The sequence below is a fragment of the Carcharodon carcharias genome, chromosome 11, assembly GCF_017639515.1.
Source record: "Carcharodon carcharias isolate sCarCar2 chromosome 11, sCarCar2.pri, whole genome shotgun sequence".
Lineage (NCBI taxonomy): Eukaryota > Metazoa > Chordata > Chondrichthyes > Lamniformes > Lamnidae > Carcharodon > Carcharodon carcharias.
The window spans coordinates 85,481,335-85,501,993 of NC_054477.1; the positions used below are offsets into that span (position 1 = coordinate 85,481,335).

General features: G+C 44.4%; 1 protein-coding gene across 2 annotated transcripts in view; it reads left to right on the forward strand.

Annotated features, from left to right (window-relative positions):
* The first annotated feature begins 12,195 nt into the window (after nucleotides 1-12,195).
* eed (embryonic ectoderm development) overlaps nucleotides 12,196-20,659 on the forward strand; it is a 28,166-nt gene continuing 19,702 nt past the window's right edge. The window contains exons 1-2 of one of the 2 annotated variants that reach the window (XM_041199060.1): nucleotides 12,196-12,600; nucleotides 15,581-15,733. In XM_041199060.1, coding sequence (XP_041054994.1) covers nucleotides 12,343-12,600; nucleotides 15,581-15,733 — 411 coding nt within the window. In that variant the 5' untranslated portion in view covers nucleotides 12,196-12,342. Of the gene's footprint in view, nucleotides 12,601-12,803; nucleotides 13,269-15,580; nucleotides 15,734-20,659 lie in introns of those variants that run through there. The other variant, XM_041199061.1, reaches the window with a different exon arrangement.

Here is a 20,659-nt window from a genome sequence, read left to right on the forward strand (position 1 = left end):
TGACCTCTACCACCTAGAAGGTAAAGGTAAAGGGCAGTATTGGAACACCACCACCTGCAAGTTTCCCACCAAGCCGAACACCATCTCGATTTGGAATTCTATCACCGTTCCTTCACTATCAGTGGATCAAAACCTTGGAACTCCCTTCCTAACAGCACTGTGGGTTACCTGCAGTAGTTCAAAGAGATGGCTCACCACCACCTTCTTAAGGGCAGTTAGGTATGAACTACAAATGATGGCCTTGCCTGTGACACCCACATCCAATGAAGGAATAGAAAAATCCAGGAAGCAGTTGGGGCTGGATCTTTGAATTTATTCAAGGTTGTGTTAGAAAGATTTTTGATCTACAAGAGAGTCGAGAGTTATGGAGGCAGGCAGAAAGGTGAAGTTAAGGCCACAATCAGATCAACCAGAGTCTTGTTGAATGGTGGAAAGGACTCAAAAGGCCAAATGGCCTACTCCTGCTCTTAGTTCTATGTTCATCCATAGCAACGATGATATGCTGTGGTATTATCAGCAAGTGCACAGGGGAGAGGTGCACAGGGAAGGAGCTGATGTCACAGGAGGCACTAATTATGTCACAGGGTTTACAGACAGGGGCTCAGTGTTCTTGATCTCTCAAAAGAACAGTGCATTCACAGGCTAGGGTTGTCATATCAGATAGGGCCAGCCATCTGCAACGTCTTACAGGAAGACCTAGGGCAGGAGTTTGGAGGCAAATGCGCCAGGATCAGGGGCAGGCTAGCATGGAAGTTCTCGATCTGGGGGGCCGTTGTTCCAGTTTCCCCACCATTCAGATGGTTAATGATTTTGTTTAGGAGGGGCTAAGGCGGGACTCCACAATCCAACCGATTCAGAGGAGTGGTCAATCAAGCCACTTACAAGATTGATTTCAGCTCATTAATGGCTTGCCAACAATTTTCATGGGAAGGCATGGGATCCATGCTGGATCTTGGACAGTCTAGGTCAAAGGAGGCAGCAACACAATGGGAAGCTTGTCATGGCTGCACCATTCAATGAGATGGGCTTGATTCCACCCATGTGACCATCAAGGCTTTCAGTGACCAGCCAGTGAGATTTGTGAGCAGGAAAGACTTCCACCTCCTAATCGTTCAGCTGGTCTGCGGCAACAAAAAGTGCTTTATGCATGTATGCGCTCGCTAACCTGGCAACTATCATGTGCCTTCATCCTCTGGCAGTCAGGGTACCTCTGCTCTTCATGTCTATGGATGGCTGCTCAGGGACAAGGAATATCCCTTGAAGAAATAGCTACTCATGCCTTTACATGACCCTGAGACAGAGGCACAAAGGCGCCATAACAAAACCATCTGCTCTCAAGGACCACCATTGAGCAGCCCATCGGACTTCTGAAAATGCACTTCTTGTGCCTGGATCGGTCAGGTGGTGCCCTGCAGTACACTCCTGCAAAGGTCTCACACATTGTGGTGGTCAGCAGTCTGCTACACTCTCCACAGAGGAGTGGACCTTGAAGACAGTGGTGCGCTAAATTGACACAGTTTATTGGGGGAGGAAGAAGATTCAAAGCAGAATAGCTCTCATGCTGTTCAGGAAGGTGGCCAGGGCTGTCTCAGGAGTCCAGGCAGCCATCATGATGTCATGGATGCCAGATAACATCTAATCCAATCACCTTTTACCTGAGCGCTACTCATCCAGCAGGACTGTCTGCTTTGGCTTTGCGAACACATCTGTTAAACATACAAATTTGAATTGTTTCAATCTTACAGCCAATACATGGTGCACATCTACAAAAGCAAAATACTGAGGATGCTGGAAATCTGAAATTAAAACAGAAAATGCTGGAAATACTCAGCAACTTCTGTGGGGAGAAACAGAATTAACTTTTCAGGACAATGAGAACTGAGGAAAGATGAAATAGGTTTTGAGCAAATAAAAAAGATTGGGAAGAGGGAGGAAGAACAAAAAGGAAACGCTGTGATAGGGTTAAGGGCAGGAAAGTTTAAATGATGAAAGGTTTCATGGTATAAAAGCCACCGTGGGTGGTAATGGGACAGATAAAGAAGACGATAAGACATAGTAGAAGAAATTAGGCCATTCGCCCCTTCGAGTCAGCTCTGCCATTCAATCATGGCTGATAAGTTTTTCAACCCCATTCTCCCGCCTTCTCCCCATAACTTTTGATCCCCTTACCAATCAAGAACCTATCTCTGTCTTAAATACATTCAATGACCTGGCCTCCACAGCCTTCTGTGGCAATGAATTCCACAGATTTACCACTCTCTGGCTAAAGAAGTTTCTCCTCATCTCTGTTCTAAAAGGTCTTCCCTTTACTCTGAGGCTGAGCCCTCAGGTCCTAGTCTCTCCTACTAATGGAAACATCTTCCCCATGTCCACTCTATCCAGGCCTTTCAGTATTCTATAAGTTTCAATCAGATTCCCCCCCTCATCCTTCTAAACTCCATCGAGTATAGACCCAGAGTCCTCAAACTTTCCTCATATGTTAAGCCTTTCATTCTTGGGATCTTTCTCGCGAACCTCCTCTGGGCCCTCTCCAGGGTCAGCATATCCTTCCTGAGATACGGGACCCAAAATTGCTTACAATATTCTAAATGTGGTCTGACCAGAGCCTTATAAAGCCTCAGCAGCACATCCCTGCTTTTATATTCTAGTCCTTTCGAAATAAATGCCAACATTGCATTTGCCTTCCTAACTACCGACTCAACCTGCAAGTTAACATTAAGAGAATCCTGGACTAGGACTCCCAAGTCCCTTTGCACTCCAGATTTCTGAATTCTCTCCCCATTTAGAAAATAGTCCATGCCTCTATTCTTCCTACCAAAGTGCATGACCTCACATTTCCCCACGTTGTATTCCATCTGCCACTTCTTTGCCCATTCTCCTAACCTGTCCAAATCCTTCTGCAGCCTCCCCGCCTCCTCAATACTACCTGTCCCTCCACCTATCTTTGTATCATCTGCAAACTTAGCCAGGATGCCCTAATTCCTTCATCTAGATCATTAATGTATAAAGTGAAAAGTTGTGGTCCCAACACTAACCCCTGTGGAACTCCACTAGTCACCGGCTGCCATCTTGAGAAGAACCCCCTTATCCCCACTCTCTGCCTCCTGCCAGACAGCCAATCTTCTATCCATGCTAGTACCTTGCCTCTAACACCATGGGTTCTTATCTTACTGAGCAGCCTCCTATGCGGCACCTTGTCAAAGGCCTTCTGGAAGTCCAAGTAGATATCATCCATTGGCCCTCCTTTGTCTAACCTACTCATTACCTCCTCAAAGAATTCTAACAGATTTGTCAGGCATGACATCCCCTTGATGAAACCATGCTGACTTTTCCCAATTTTATCATGCACTTCCAAGTATTCTGAAATCTCATCCTTAATAATGGACTCTAAAATCTTACCAACGACCAAGGTCAGGCTAATTGGCCTGTAGTTTCCCGTCTTTTGCTTCACTCCCTTCATCAACAGGGGGGTTACATTAGCGATTTTCCAGTCCTCTGGGACCCTCCCTGACTCAAGTGGTTCCTGAAAGATCACCACTTACGCCTCCACAAAAGTTGTGTCCAGATGAGGTGTGAAGCTGTCTAAATGCAACGTCATGGAATAAAGAAACTAGAAGCAGAGTGACCAAACATCCTGAAGAAGAGTCATACAGACTTGAAACGTTAACTCTGTCTTTCTCTCCACAGATGCTGTCAGACCTGCTGAGTCTTTCCAGCATTTTTTTTGTTTCAGATTTCCAGGCATCTGCAGTATTTTGCCTTGACCAAACATCCTGTATTTTACAGGATCATCCCGTAATTTAGCTGATTGTGCTATATCTCATCCATTTCCTCCCAGGACACTATTTGTCCCGTATATCTGGAGCAGCAACTTGGAGACTGTTGCGGGGTCTCCTCTTGTCATTGCCCATGTATCTTTTGTGCTTGCGCATGCACATTGTGCAGCTGTGCATGCATTGTCATGACATTCGGCCACCAGACCACAACTCACGAGGATGTCTGCCTGTTAAAAGCAGAATACTGCAGATGCTGGAAATCTGAAATAAAAACAGAAAATGCTGGGGAAAAATCTGCAGGTCTGACAGCATCTGTGGAGAGAGAAACGGAGTTAACGTTTTGAGTCCATATGACTCTTCTTCAGAGATAAAGTGAAGTAGAAATGTGATGGATTTTATACTGTTTCAGAGGAGCTTACTGTGGAGCAGGTGGAGCGAAATATGTCAGGGATAGGTGGGAGCTAAGAAGAAATTTGACAAAAATGTCATAGACACAGGACAAAGGGAGTGTTAATGGTAATGTTAAAGATGAGAGAAGGTGCTGAAAGTGGCATAAAGGTAAGATAGCAGAATGTGTTAATAGCAGAACAAGGGTCAGTGCTCTGTGAAAGCACAACATAACGACAAGTAACAGGTAAAAAGATACATAAATAATAACAATTAATTAAAATTTTTAAAAATTGGATTAAAAAAGGGAGAAAGATGGAGGAGAGAGTTCATGGTCTGAAATTGTTGAACTCAATGTTAAGTGGAAAGGCTGTAAAGTGCCTAGTTGGATGATGAGGTGGTGTTCATCCAGTTTGCATTGGGCTTCACTGGAACATTGCAGCAGGCCAGGGATGGATTTGTGGGCATGAGAGCAAGATGGTATGTTGAAATGGCAAGCAATAAGGTCTAAAAACAAAAACAAAAAAACTGCGGATGCTGGAAATCCAAAACAAAAACAAAAACAGAATTACCTGGAAAAACTCAGCAGGTCTGGCAGCATCGGCGGAGAAGAAAAGAGTTGACGTTTCGAGTCCTCATGACCCTTCGACAGAACTTGAGTTCGAGTCCAAGAAGGAGTTGAAATATAAGCTGATTTAAGGTGTGTTTGTGGGGGGCGGAGAGAGAGAGAGAGAGTGGGAGGTGGTGTGGGGGTGTGGTTGTAGGGACAAACAAGCAGTGATAGAAGCAGATCATCAAAAGATGTCAACAACAATAATACAAAAGAACACATAGGTGTTAAAGTTAAAGTTGGTGATATTATCTAAACGAATGTGCTAATTAAGAATGGATGGTAGGGCACTCAAGGTATAGCTCTAATGGGGGTGGGGAGAGCATAAAAGATGTAAAAAATAAATAAATAAATAAATAATTTTTTTTTTCTTTTTATAATGGAAATAGGTGGGAAAAGGAAAATCTATATAATTTATTGGAAAAAAAAAAGAGAAAAGGAAGGGGGAAACAGAAAGGGGGTGGGGATGGGGGAGGGAGCTCACGACCTAAAGTTGTTGAATTCAATATTCAGTCCGGATGGCTGTAAAGTGCCTAGTCGGAAGATGAGGTGTTCCTCCAGTTTGCGTTGGGCTTCACTGGAACAATGCAGCAAGCCAAGGACAGACATGTGGGCAAGAGAGCAGGGTGGAGTGTTAAAATGGCAAGCGACAGGGAGGTTTGGGTCATTCTTGCGGACAGACCGCAGGTGTTCTGCAAAGCGGTCGCCCAGTTTACGTTTGGTCTCTCCAATGTAGGGGAGACCACATTGGGAGCAACGAATGCAGTAGACTAAGTTGGGGGAAATGCAAGTGAAATGCTGCTTCACTTGAAAGGAGTGTTTGGGTCCTTGGACGGTGAGGAGAGAGGAAGTGAAGGGGCAGGTATTGCATCTTTTGCGTGGGCATGGGGTGGTGCCATAGGAGGGGGTTGAGGAGTAGGGGGTGATGGAGGAGTGGACCAGGGTGTCCCGGAGGGAGCGATCCCTACGGAATGCCGATAGGGGGGGGTGAAGGGAAGATGTGTTTGGTGGTGGCATCATGCTGGAGTTGGCGGAAATGGCGGAGGATGATCCTTTGAATGCGGAGGCTGGTGGGGTGATAAGTGAGGACAAGGGGGACCCTATCATGTTTCTGGGAGGGAGGAGAAGGCGTGAGGGCGGATGCATGGGAGATGGGCTGGACACGGTTGAGGGCCCTGTCAACGACCGTGGGTGGAAAACCTCGGTTAAGGAAGAAGGAGGACATGTCAGAGGAACTGTTTTTGAATGTAGCATCATCGGAACAGATGCGACGGAGGCGAAGGAACTGAGAGAATGGGATGGAGTCCTTACAGGAGCCTTAGTTGAGATAGCTGTGGGAGTCGGTGGGTTTGTAATGGATATTGGTGGACAGTCTATCACCAGAGATTGAGACATAGAGGTCAAGGAAGGGAAGGGAAGTGTCAGAGATGGACCACGTGAAAATGATGGAGGGGTGGAGATTGGAAGCAAAATTAATAAATTTTTCCAAGTCCCGACGAGAGCATGAAGCGGCACCGAAGTAATCATCGATGTACCGGAGAAAGAGTTGTGGAAGGGGGCTGGAGTAGGACTGCAACAAGGAATGTTCCACATACCCCATAAAGAGACAGGCATAGCTGGGGCCCATGCGGGTACCCATAGCCACACCTTTTATTTGGAGGAAGTGAGAGGAGTTGAAGGAGAAATTGTTCAGCGTGAGAACAAGTTCAGCCAGACGGAGGAGAGTAGTGGTGGATGGGGATTGTCCGGGCCTCTGTTCGAGGAAGAAGCTAAGGGCCCTCAGACCATCCTGGTGGGGGATGGAGGTGTAGAGGGATTGGACGTCCATGGTGAAGAGGAAGCGGTTGGGGCCAGGGAACTGGAAATTGTTGATGTGACGTAAGGTGTCAGAGGAATCACGGATTTATGTGGGAAGGGACTGGACAAGGGGAGAGAGAAGGGAGTCAAGATAACGAGAAATGAGTTCTGTGGGGCAGGAGCAAGCTGAGACGATCAATCTACCGGGGCAGTTCTGTTTGTGGATTTTGGGTAGGAGATAGAAGCGGGCCGTCCAAGGTTGGGCGACTATCAGGTTGGAAGCTGTGGGAGGGAGATCCCCAGAGGAGATGAGGTCAGTGACAGTCCTGGAAACAATGGCTTGATGTTCAGTGTTGGGGTCATGGTCCAGGGAGAGGTAGGAGGAAGTGTCTGCAAGTTGACGCTCAGCCTGGGCGAGGTAGCAATAAGGTCTGCCTGGTGTTGGACTGGAGTTGTAAAGGTTGGGGGGGGGGGGTGGGAAACTCACTGAAAGTTGACATCAGGGCACAGGTCCAGCATTCCTGAGCCAGGATTTGGGGAGTGCAGGGGAGTAACAGTACAGCCCAAGTATCAGGTGGGAGGGTCAGGCCCGCGGCTCAAGCAACATGGTCAGGCCTGAGTCTTGGTTGAGGGGAGGATGTGAAATCAGGCCTGAGTTTTGGGTGGTGGTGTCAAGCCTGAGTCTCAAGTGGTGGGGTCAGGCCAAGTTTCGGGTGGTGGGGTCAGGCCCGAGCCCTGGGTGGGATTAAGTCATGTCCAAATCTTGGCCACACTTACCTGTTCGTTCTGATCCCGATCCTTTTATCTAAGATTTTCTCTGCTGTCTCCAGAAGCTGGGGTCACTGGGAAGTCAAAGGGATGATGGTGACATCAGCAGAAATTTCACAGCTCTGGGATTGCACAGCAAGATGCAACAAACCTTTCCCTCACTCACGTACCTGCTGCAGCTCAACAGTGATTTGAACTGAATCTAAATCAGAGCTAATGTTCAAATTGCACCAATAAAGAGGCAGGGAAACCTTAATTCATTCCTTTTATTACTCCCCACCCCTCCATTGGCTGTGTGAGATCTCACACCTGACTGTTCTCAAGCATTCTCGGGTAGGGTTGAGGGGGCAGACTGTAAGTAAAGTATATGTGGAATGTTGGTAAGGGTTCCCCCCCAACCCCACTCCACCCCAGATCTCTGGTCTCGTCAAACCCCAGTCTTTGGTTTCAAGGCTCCGCCCCCCCACCCCGGCCTCTGGTCTTACACCATCATCACCACAGCATTGAAGTGTCCCTTATTTTATTTCCTCAGAGTTAGTCACCCTGACTAGACAAAAGCAAGTCAGCAAAAAAAGGATCAAAATGGAGGCAGAGGTTATAATCCAAAATTGCTCTGAACTCAATGTTGAGTCCAGAAGACTGTAGGGTGCCGAGTCAAAAGATGAGGTGCTGTTTCTCAAGCTTGCATTGAGATTCATTGGAACAATGTAGCTGCCTTTGCCCATCTTATCCAGTCCTGCTCATTCATGACATGCTCTTCATCAATGTCAAATTTTCCAACCACGCACAAGGACCCATCGATGTGAGTGTATATGCATTGTTGGAGAGTATGCTTGAATGATGTGACGGGGCTGAGAATGTGGCTTCTATGTTGCTGAGGACTGTGGTAATGTTGCACCAGAACTGACATTTTCCCGGTCTAAAACTGGCCCTGTGGGAGAGAGAAGAAAGAGATCACGAGAACTTGCCTCTGACAGCTGATGCCACTGCAGAGCTGAGGCTTCCCAATGCAGCTGAGGCTCTGGCAGCTGTCACAAAGTGCAGAGAGCACTCTGGTAGTTCATCTACAAAATTCAATATCTTTTCATCCTCTCTTACAGGTATTCCCATCTCTCCATTGCCCACTTCCTCATGAGGTGTCACCCTGGAAATGTCAAATGCCACCACCTCCAATGCAGGCAGGATGGAGAGCCAGGGCACTTCTCTTCCATTTGTCCTCTCCCTAGCATTGTATGCCCTCTTCTCTTGCAAGGACAAAAGAGAAAGAAAGTGACAAGGCAATTCAGTCCTCTCTCAACAATTCCAGCAGGTCTTTTCAACGAGATGCTGCATTTATTTATCATCTGGGTATTGTGTTGGACTCACCTTGCTAGGATGAAGGAGGTCATTAAACATGTTGTGGCCCTGCACCCAGATTGTCCTGATGACACCACGGCTGCTCACGTGTTCTGCAACTTCCAGCTAGGCCTGCTTGGTCTGGCTGGGTTGACTTTTCCTTCCAACCTCTGGGAGCAAGATGCTTCGTTTTTCTTGCACTGCCTCCAACATGACCTCAAAGGAGGCATCACTAAACACTGGGGAAGCCCTGTTGTGGATGCCTGGTCTTTGCCTCTCCTCCTGCTCACTTCTGCCTGTCATTGCATTGTAAAACTGGCTACCACAGTAATGACTGCCGTCATGTCTTTAAATCAGACCCTGTTATGGCACAGCAGGTGGTAAATGCTAAGCTGCTCAAATCCTAAAGGGAAACTTGAAACAACTGTTTTGCAATTTGTATATTTCAAGATGGGTATATTGAATTCAGTAGTAATAAGACCACCGAGTCTTATAGGTTTCTTACAAAACTAAATGAAATCTTTATTAATAGAAGAAATTATTTTAAGCACATACATACATCTACAAATTACTACTATGATAACTTCTAAATCCCCTAATTAATCTAAACCCCAGTTACACCTCTGTTAAGACAACAGTAAAACACACAGATTTTAAAAGACCCAGGCAAAGTAATAAAAAACCCTGGACAGCTGAATTCAAAGTGAGTTTTTCTCAGCATCAGTTCCTTGGAGACAGCAGCTTCAGGCTTAGATGCTGGAGGCTTTTCACATTTGTTAGATCTTAGAATTCCTCCCCTTGCACACAGCCTTCTCTCCTTTATACATCTTAACCCTTTGAATGCAAATTCCCATTGTTTCACTATGTCTTTGGACTTTACCTTTCTAATAATAAAATCTATCATTGTACCAATTTACCAGTAATCCCCACTGTTACTCAATTTTACAATAAATTCCAATAACATTAGGAAAATTATTATATCTTCCTGACAGACCCACATTTCCGGACTCTTGCCTCCTTCTCACACCCACCATCATTAATTGGTCACCAAGTTCCCCTCTCCAATCAATTAGGGTTGACATCGGGGAAAATCAGGGGAGATGCAGGGAGGTTGGAAGCAAAGTATCTCTCAGTTAAATGGAATTTTGGGAGCTTTGATCCAATTGGATCAATATAAGGCGGAATTAACTACAATCCCCAGATTTCCATGAGCCTCTGTTCTGACGATAGGTCAACAGGGTGGGGATGGTCCATTGAGATGCAGAGGGCCAGCCGGGGCTTCCCGGTTAGTGAGGCTCCTACCGTGAGTGCAATTTCTCCCTCAGTATGAGCATCCTGATCTTAAGGTAAAGCAAGTAAATATGTCCAAAAATAATAATAAATTTCAACTGAAAAGTAAGCAAAATAAACACATTTAGCTCCTTGTTGATATACACTATAATGAGGTGCAAGGTCTCAATATAACTGTTAACTCATCTGTCAGGTAATTAAATTAAAAAACTTACATTAACAGTTCTGTTGTGAATTTTCCATCAGCCAGTTCATAATGGGAAAGCTCGAGCTGGACTTCAGAGCGTAACTTTCTAAGCTGGGGTCCATGAGCCCTAGGCAGGAAGTGAAGAGTCCCAGGGAGTCATCAGATTTCTGACTGCATTTGAGCTCACTATGTACTGAAAACATAGGCAGGTAAGTTTTCAACTTGCCACTCAGGCATAAAACTGTTGATGTAGGTTGGCAAATAAAAATTATTGATTTTCATATTGGCCAACCGATCTAATGGTCATCTTGCACTGGGGAGCAAGTTGAAAATCTAGAATTCCACACATATTTCTGTTGTTCAATGCTAATAAATGCAGGTTTTCTGCAGTGATAGCAATATTTTCTTTTGGTAGCTCGCACTAACAATCAGGAGTGAGGACAGGAGTCCTTGTGAAGATATCAATATTTGCAGAGTCTTCCCTATACAGGAAACTTTAAAAGCTGCCGCAGTTCTTCCAGTATCTCAGCATCCAACCCACAGTACTAAAATAATGTCTTCTGGGATTGGTGGCTTAATGAAAGTATAAGGCTAGTTTGAACCCAAACTCAGTCCCCAAAGATTTCAACGGAGCTGTTCCTGGTACTTTTAGATTTGTAATGCCACAGAAAGTCCTTGCACATAGTTATTCAACCGGGTAGGGTCTCCATCAGAGGTAAAGATTTGGGTTTTCAAAAGGATGTCACATTTTTATAACAATCATTTTTTCATCAAATGGAAAAGTACTTTGAATAAAAAGTACCTTCTTCAAACACTGCTTGCTTTTTAAGAAGAATGAATAGCCTGTGGATTATAATCGTGAATTCTATTATTTAAGGCTAGGATAGATGATTTTCAGTGTCTCAGGGAATCAAGGGTTATGGGGAGAGGGCAGGAAAGTGGAGATGAATACCAAGATCAGCCATGACTGTTTGAATGGCAGAGCAGGCTTGACAGGCCATATGGTCAATTCCTGCTCCTATTTATGTTCTTGTCCACTGATATCAAGAGGTAACAGTGATGTTGGGATTATTGTAACCTTGACTTGTGGGAAAATGTAATGAATTTTCTCACGCACACACAATATTAAATGAAGACATGATACATGATGAAAAACCATGAAAAGATGCACTTGATGGTTGGTTTAATGATGATGCCCATCACACTTTGGTAAGAAAAATAAAAACATACAGTATTCAGTGTGTTTTAACTAAAACAATAAGTTTGACCTAAACTAAAAGTAAAATATTGCAGATGCTGGAAATCTAAAATAGAAACAGCAAGTGCTGGAAAGAAAACAAAAATACCTGGAAAAACTCAGGTCTGGCAGCAGCTATGAGTTAACCTTTCAGGTCCAATATGACTTCTTCAGGACAAAAACAAAAATACCTGGAAAAACGCAGCAAGTCTGGCAGCATCTGCGGACAGGAGCACAGTTAACGTTTCGAGTCCGAATGACCCTTCAATAGAACCTGCTGACTTCTTTTAATCTATTGTATCCAATTTAACGCAAACCATATTGCGGGACTATGCAAGTTTCAAACTTAACACAGAGCCCTACAAACTAAATTAAATGGTTGTAAAATAAACATCTCTGTATTACAGTTTGTTGGAAATAAAGGCTTTAAGTGAGCTTACATAGTAGGAAGAGGTACAGTTAAGAATCTGCAAGATAACTTTAGATATTGAAATTCAGTCAGTGTATCCTGTAAACTAATACGTGCAGGAGGGTGTCAAGGAGGTGGTGGTGCCAATATATCTCACCTCAAAATATAAATACAGCAACCAGATTTTCAAGTCAAAACTGGGATACATTGAAAAGTCTTGGGAAGATGGGGCAACGAGATGATTGACATCGTGGGTGACCAATGACAGGAGTCTAGGGAGATGCAGATGAAGGTAGGAGGTCATGTGATGACATCTGGAATATGGGAAATTTTGTTTGCACCCTGGGCCGCAAGCAGGAAAGCACCAGATCTATCAATGAGAAGTTTGGTTGAACATGCCACGGCTCAACCGAACTTGCCTGCCACCTTCCTCAGCGTTGTAGTTTCTCGAAGGGCGCCGTCCGACTACCTCTGTAGCTTGCAGTTGGCGGACACCACCGCCGATTTTCCTTCGTCACTCAGAAGCTGATTCCCTGCTGGCTTTGCATGCCGGAGCCAGCGAGGATTTCTGCACATCCGGGAGCATCCCGGCACAGCCGCTTATCAGTGAATGAGCAACATCCAATTTCAAGGCTGCAATGCAGCAGTAAATGGAACGCAGGGGACGGGTTAAAGAGCGGACTGACGGGAGCTGAAAACCGGGATGTAAAAGCAATTTGGAGAAAACTGTCGGGACATTGGGATTTATTGAAAAACGAGGACTGTCCTGGCAAAAGCGAAATGGCTGGTCACCCAAAATACAAAGTCTGTAAGGAAACATAGACAACAAAAGCTACATCAAAATGTTATAAAAGACATGCAAAACTGATGGTAGTTTAAAAATGCATATCCCCTGAGCTTGTCAAAATCGGGTTAAGCAATTACCTTTTAGATATATTAGTTTCAGGTTAAAATGTGAAACATAAGTTGAAGTCAATTCAAAAAAAATATGATCGAGGGGGCAGGGGGAATAAAGGGCCCGAAAACAAGAGAAGCATCAGGGCTCATGATTTATCTTTTGGGCCCTGGTGTCATGAGGTCAGTTATTCATGAACTTACAAGAAGTATCGAATAGTTTTTAAATTAATACTGATGTCAGTACATTAATCAAACCAGAATGTACACAGATAGTTTGACAAACTAAGAAACAACAGCGTTTGGACAGCTAACCGAATTAAATAACATTCTCAAATCGCCGCCAAGTGCGGAAAACATCCAAAACAAAACCAGGCCTCACTCCACAACACACCGCCTTTTGATGCCTTATTTTTGCGACAGTGTTCGGCGTGACGCAATGACTTTGCGACCGTGTGCGGCATGACGCGTTCTTTGTGCGGATCATGTCGGAGAGCGCGGCGCGAGGCGACATGCCGGCCAAGAGACAGAAACTGAGCGACGAAAACAGCAACCCGGACGTATCTGGAGACGAAAACGTGAGTCAAGACGAACGCAGCTAAGCGGAGGGTCGCAGCGGCGACGTGTCCGGCCATTTCCAATGACCATTTTGTTTAAAAGTTCTACGGTCCCTCAGGTTGGGACGTGGGGCGGCCTCCGGTGCCGCGGGAAGAACAATGAGAAGCGGCAACTTGTTCAGACCCAGGGCACCGGCTTCACTTTAACATCAGTCAGTGCGATAGGACTCCGTCTGAAGGAAAGGGAGGGGGAGTTAAACCCAGAGTCACTCAGCCCTGTCGCTGGAGAGGACATTACCTTCCCAGTCAGACCGTGTGAATATAAAACTTGCTATTAGGTTTCTTCGTATAGGCTTCATTTCTTCCATTCTAATCGTTGGTACCATATTGTGGCTTCTGGTGTTACCTCCATCACAACCTGGTGCTGCCTCCATCTACTGTGCAGGGTGACTACAAGCAACCATGAAAAGAATTAGCCTGCTCCAGTTAATGGAACTTGATTTTATTGCTGCAGATGTTGGCATTGACATGAATCTGGTTGAGTTGCCTTGGTACTAATTTGGAAACTTGCTGGATTAGGCGCTTTGTGCTGAATTTACTCCCTGCACTATTGTGGTTCTTTGGAGTTAAGTTGGATTGGGAGAATTATGGAACATTTTGCGCTGACCCATGTCTTTTTTGTTTATTCAGTCATATATCAGATGAGCGCAAACCCATCACTGCTCTCCAAATCTATTCACTAAGAAATTTCTGCAAAATTTTCATTTGCTTAGTGGAGTCCAGACACACACTCCCACATTTACCTAAGTTCTGGTGTAGTTTAACAAACTTTAAGCTTAAGGACTGCCACATTTGCACAGGGCTTTGCCTAGAGTTCAACTCATTGGTTAGGGTATTAGTAATCTGCCTGAAGGTTTGTAGGGCTGTATGGAGCTGAGTTGAGAGATAACTGTGTTCTTGCAGACAAATTCCCCATTGGAATATTACTGCTTAAACATTAGAACAATATATATTTCAATATAGAAAGATCCTTTTGATCCATAATACTGTGCCAAAGCCAGGTTCACTATGGAACGATCCATTTTAATCCTACATCTTGCTCTTGTATCCTTCAATAGTTTTCTTCAACAAAATGTATGTAAAAGCATAGCCTCCGATATTATGGTGTGAAGAGTCGCATGCAATTTCCTTTTGTGTAAAATCAGATGGCATGATCATTATGGCTTCTCTGCTTATGGTTTTAAAAGTTGTCTGCTTGCATACTTGTTGAGTTCGCATGAACAACAAGTATTAGATGTGACTTGATGCTTCATTATGTTTCTCTACTTTGGTGGCATACTGAGCTGATAGACTCATAGGTGTTTACTAACTCAGAAGGAGACCATTCAGCCCATCGTGTCTGTGCCAGTCAATGAAGATCTGAGTACACCAATTCCATTTTCCAGCGTTTGGCCCATTGTCCTGGAGGCTGTGGCATTCCAAGTGAATATCTCAATACTACTTAAATATTACGAGAGTTTCTGACTCAACCACCCTTTCAGGAAGTGAGTTCCAGACACTCTCCTCCCTCTGCAATGTATATTTTTTCCCATTTAAACCAACTTTCGGAGATGAAAAGAGATTGAAAATTTTGCGCTTGAACTACAAAAACAATGCTATGTATCTGATGAGTTCCTACTGTGGGAAGTCTAAGTAATGAGGAAGAGAAAATAAGGTGCAGATGAGGTCAAATATTAATCTATTATTTTCTTTATAAATGGATAAGGGATTCAAAGGTTATCATGGCTAGGCTGGAATGTGGAGCTGAGGCCACAATCAGATCAGCCATTATCTTATTGAAAGGCGGAGTGTACTCAATGGGCCAGATAGCCTACTCCTGTTGCTAGTTCATATTATCTGTTTGTGATGTTTGTCTATGTGACAAGTTTTATCATTAATCAGTGTTTCACGCACCTGGTGTCTTTGAAGCTGAGCTGAAAAATGAAACAAACAAAAATATCCCATCATTGATTTGACTGTGGCTAATAGAAGTGCTTTTTAAATTCATTGCAATTTTTTTAGGCCCCATTGCTGGCCATTTTGTTTGACTGAGTGAGACATAGAATGAAACTACCACATATCCCATGAAAGTAACATGTTGATAGTTTCTTAACTTTTTTTAACTGTCCATGTATTTTTATAAATGGTAATAGCTCTCCTACTGATAGTGCTTCAGCAATGCTGTTTCATGCTGTTATGCATTGCTCAGATCAAAGTAACTTCAAAAAGATATATTGAACTGTTTGTAAATCATTTTTATTCTAGCTTATTGCTGTATAATGTTTCCTTTGCAGGATGACGCTGCCAGTATAGAGAGTGGTACAAATACAGAGAGGCCAGACACCCCTACAAACACACCAAATGTCCCTGGGCGGAAGAGCTGGGGGAAGGGCAAGTGGAAGTCCAAGAAATGCAAATATTCCTTTAAATGTGTCAACAGTCTTAAGGTTTGTGTCTAGAAGAATTCACCATTGGCTGATACCATAACTAGAAGCAAAGAAGGCCATTTGGCCCATAATTTATATGCCAGCTCTTAAAGCAATCCAATTTGCCTCAATTTCCCTGCTTATTTCCTATAACCTTGCAATTTTTTCTATTTCAATTATATGTCCAATTCATTATTCAAAGTTTTGATTGAATCTTCAGCTACTACCTTTTTGAGTATTACATTCCAGGTCATGACTTGCTGCATGATTGCATAATATTTTAGGAGATACAAGGGAAGCAAATCAGCGGAGGCATTAATGGACTACAGAAAGTGCAGGGTGGAGCTTAAGAAAGCAATTAGGAGAGCAAAGAGGGGATATAAGAAAGTTCTGGCTGGTAAAAGTAGGGAAAATCCCAAGATATTCTATAAGTATATCAATGGGAAGAGGATAGCCAGAGAAAGAGTAGGGCCCATTAGGGACCCAGGGGGCAATCTCTGGGTGAAGCCAGAGGACATCGGTAGAGTGTTGAACAAATACTTCACATCCGTCTTCACCCAAGAGAATGAGGAGGAAAGTATCGAACTTGGGGAGAGAGACTGCGAGGTTCTTAAGCAAATTGGTATAGGGAGTGACAAGGTATTGGAGGTATTAGCTTAAAAGTAGACATTACCAGGTCTGGATGATTTGTGTCCCAGACTGCTGAGGGAGGAGATCGCATGGACTCTGACCCAAATTTTTAATTCCTCTCTGGCCACGGGGGAGGTGCCAGAGGACTGGGGAACAGCTAATGTGGTTCCGCTATTTAAGAAGGGTTGTAGAGATAAGCCAGGGAACTTCAGACCAGTGAGCCTCACGTTAGTGGTAGTGAAACTATTGGAGAAAATTCTGAAGGAGAGAATCTATCTCCACTTGGAGAGGCAGGGTTTGATCAGGGATAGTCAGCATGGCTTTGTCAGAGGGAGGTCATGCCTAACAAATTTGATTGAATTTTTTGAGGAGGTGACCAGGTGTGTAGATGAGGGTAATGCAGTTGATGTAGTTTATATGGATTTCAGCAAAGCCTTTGACAAGGTCCCACATGGGAGACTTCTAAAGAAGGCAAATGCACATGGGATACAGGGTAATTTGATAAAGTGGATTAAAATTGACTTAGTTGTAGGAGACAGAGTGTGATGACAGAAGGATGCTTTAGTGACTGGAAGCCAGTATCACGTGGCAGACCACAGGGATCTGTGCTGGGTCCCCTATTATTTGTCATTTATATAAACAACATAGATGACTATGTGGGGGGTAGGATTAGTAAGTTTGCAGATGACACAAAGATTGGCCGGGTGGTTCACAGTGAGGTTGAGTGTCTTGGGCTACAGGAAGATATAGACGGGATAGTCAAATGGGCAGATAAGTGGCTGATGGAATTTAACCCTGAAAAGTGTGAGGTGATACACTTTGGAAGGAATAATTTGACAAGGAAGTATTCAATGAATGGCATGACACTAGGAAGTTCTGATGAACAAAGGGACCTTGGCGTGTGTGTCCATAGATCTCTGAAGGCAGAGGGGCATGTTAGTAGGGTGGTGAAAAAGGCATGTGGGACACTTGCCTTTATCAATCGAGGCATAGATTACAAAAGTAGGGAAGTCATGTTGGAGTTGTATAGAACCTTGGTGAGGCCACAGTTGGAGTACTGTGTGTAGTTCTGGTCACCACATTATAGGAATGATGTGATTGCACTGGACGGGATGCAAAGGAGGTTCACCAGGATGTTGCCTGGGATGAAACATTTAAGTTATGAAGAGAGGTTGGATAGACTTGGGTTGTTTTCGTTGGAGCAGAGAAGACTGAGGGGTGACCTGATTGAGGGGCATGGACATGGTGGATAGCGAGCAACTATTCCCCTTAGTTGAAGGTCAGTCATGAGGGGACATCAGTTCAGGGTGAGGGGCAGGAGGTTTAAGGGGGTTGTGAGGAAAAACTTTTTTACCCAGAGCGAGGTGACGGTCTGGAATGTGCTGTCTGGGAGAGTGGTGGAGGCAGGTTGCCTCACATCCTTTTAAGAAGTACCTGGATGTACACTTGGCACATCATAACATTCAAGTCTATGGGCTGAAAAATGACTGTTCCCTAAGCTTTTATTTAGCTGAAAAAATGCACAATGTGAGGACATGCTCCTTTTGTCTGCAAAGGACAGGGCCCTGTGTGTGAATACATGTGGCTTCTAGCATGCATGTCTTTTTTTCCAGCAACTCTCAAGTTCTGTACTACCAAATGACTATTTGTATGCCTGAGACAGAGGTGCAACAAAGACCAAATTTGGGATATCAACAACATAAAAGCAAAATACTGTGGATGCTGGAAAGCTGAAATGAAAACAAAAATTGCTGTAAAATCTTAGGCCTGACAGCGTCTGTGGAGAGAAAGACAGTTAACGTTTTAATTCAGTATGACTCTTCAGAACTAAGGAAAAGTAAAAATGTGGTGAAATATATACTGTTTGGGAGGGTGGGACAGATGAAGCTGGATCGAAGGCCAGTGATAGGTGGAGGCAAAGGAGAGATTGCAAAAGATGTCATAAACAAAAGGTAGAAGGGGTGTTGATGGTGATGATACTGGCTGAAGGAGGTGCTAATGGTGACGTTAAGAGGAGAAAGCAGGATGAGCAAGTGACAGATGGCCCTATGGCATTCCATAGGGACAGTTCCTTCCGGGACACCCTGGCCTACTCCTCCACCCCCAACACCTCAAACCCCTCCCACGGCACCTTCCCATGCAATCGCAGAAGGTGCAACACCTGCCCCTTTACTTCCTGCCCCCTCAATGTCCAAGAGCCCAAACATTCCTTCCAAGTGAAGCAGTGCTTCACTTGCACTTCCCTCAGTTTGGTCTTCTGTGATCGCTGCTCCCAGTGTGGTCTCCCTTACATTGGAGAGACCAGATGCAGACTGGGTGACCGCTTTGCGGAACAACTTCAGTCTGTTTGTCTAAGCATGACCCAGACTGTCCTGTCACTTGCCATTTCAACACACCACCCTGCTCTCATGCTCACATGTCTGTCCTTGGCTTGCTGCAATATTCCAGTGAAGCTCAAGGCAAACTGGAGGAACAGCACCTCATCTTCCAGTTAGGCACTTTACAGCCTTCCGGTATTAACAGTGAGTTCAACAACTTCAGACCATGAACTCTCTCCTCCATCCTCAACCCTTTTAGATCCCCTTTTTTCAAATATTTTTTAATTTTTATATATTTTTTCCCACCTATTTCTATTTTTTTTTTTCAAATTTATTTCCATTCATTGTTTTGTCCCCACTTTTTAGCCTATTTCGATCTTTTTTTCCCCACACCATCTCCTCCCCCCACCCCCACTTGGGCCATCGGTCACTTGCTCATTCTGCTTTCTACTCTTAATGTCACCATGAGCACCCCCTTTAGCCAGTATCATCCCCACCATCAACACCCCTACGATCTTCTGTTTATGACATCTTTTGCAATCTCTCCTTTGCCTCCACCTATCACTGGCCTTCTATCCAGCTTCACCTATCCCACCCCCTTAGATAGTAAATATTTCACCACATTTTTACTTCTCCTTAGTTCTGAAGAAGAGTCATACGGACTCCAAACGTTAACCCTGTCTTTCTCTCCACAGATGCTGTCAGATGTGCTGAGATTTTCCCAGCAATTTTGGTTTTATATCAACAACATAGTTCGACTCTAGGGAAGTTAAAAACAGCTAAGCTGTCTATTGAATTTCTCAGTGTGTATTAGACCCCAGGCTGTGCCAGTGTTCATCTCCAAACATATTGACAATGCTAAAGTGAGACCCTGTTCCACGATTGAGCGAGTGTTTATGCAAGATGCGATGGAACAGATTGGTAGGATGGTTATGAATTTACACCATGCCGTACACTGCACTGGTCTGAGGCGTGGAAATTGCTTTCATTTTTCAATTCAATCTGCTTGTGCCACTCTATTGTCTCAATAGGTGACTACACCAGAAACAATACACACTTGAAACAAGCCTGCACTGTAAACTCACCTAAGCAGAAACGCTATTAATGATGCTGCCAAGCTTGTAGTAAACCTCTCTGACCATGCGCGTGGCTTCAATTTTGGTGTGCCTTCGCCCACATCAAATAAGAAGAGGTATTTCCTGAATTTGAAACCCTACTCCCAGCTATCCCCCACAAACTAGCATCCACTGAAGATGCTGAATACTTCTGGCTGATGCAGCGCACGCATATTGCGGGATTCTGAACAACTTGGCCCATTTTCACATGCAACGTGAATGCCTGGTAGCGCTGCGAGGCCTCTCGGTCAGCCCAGGCATACATATCTGTAAACCCGACAAAGACACTGCAATAATGATCTTCAAGTGTGAGTTTATCAGCAAAATGAACACCATAATTAATGATGGGTCCAAAGTCGTATCCATTGGACCTGCTGCTAAGTATGACAGTTCAGCCCTGCTCGAAAGCAAGTTACAAAAATGCTCACTGGACTTGCGTAGGAGTAACGAGCTGCCAGGTAGTATTCATGATCGGATTCATCCTAATGGCTCACTGCACTGCATATGTAAGAGCTGCCCAAGACACACAAAAGTGAAGTCCCGTAATGCCCTGTCTTATCTGTGACTGGTTCTGCACAACGGAAATTGGCCAAATGGTTGGGCGAGTTTCAGTAGCTAATTCTGAGCAAGTTCTCCACATACATAGTGAAGGTCTCCTTCACCTTTGCGAAGACCATGCAGGACTTGCATATCAATAGCAATGCTGTGTCCATGTGCTCATTCGACATTGCTAGCCCATTCACCAATGTACTGCTCAAGGAGGCCATAGACATTTTCACCGCATCACCATATCATGGTGATCCAGACGTACCACCAATATCTGAATCTGTATTCATTGAACTTATGAATTCAGCAACTTGTGCAGTTGAGTTCAGTTTTAACAG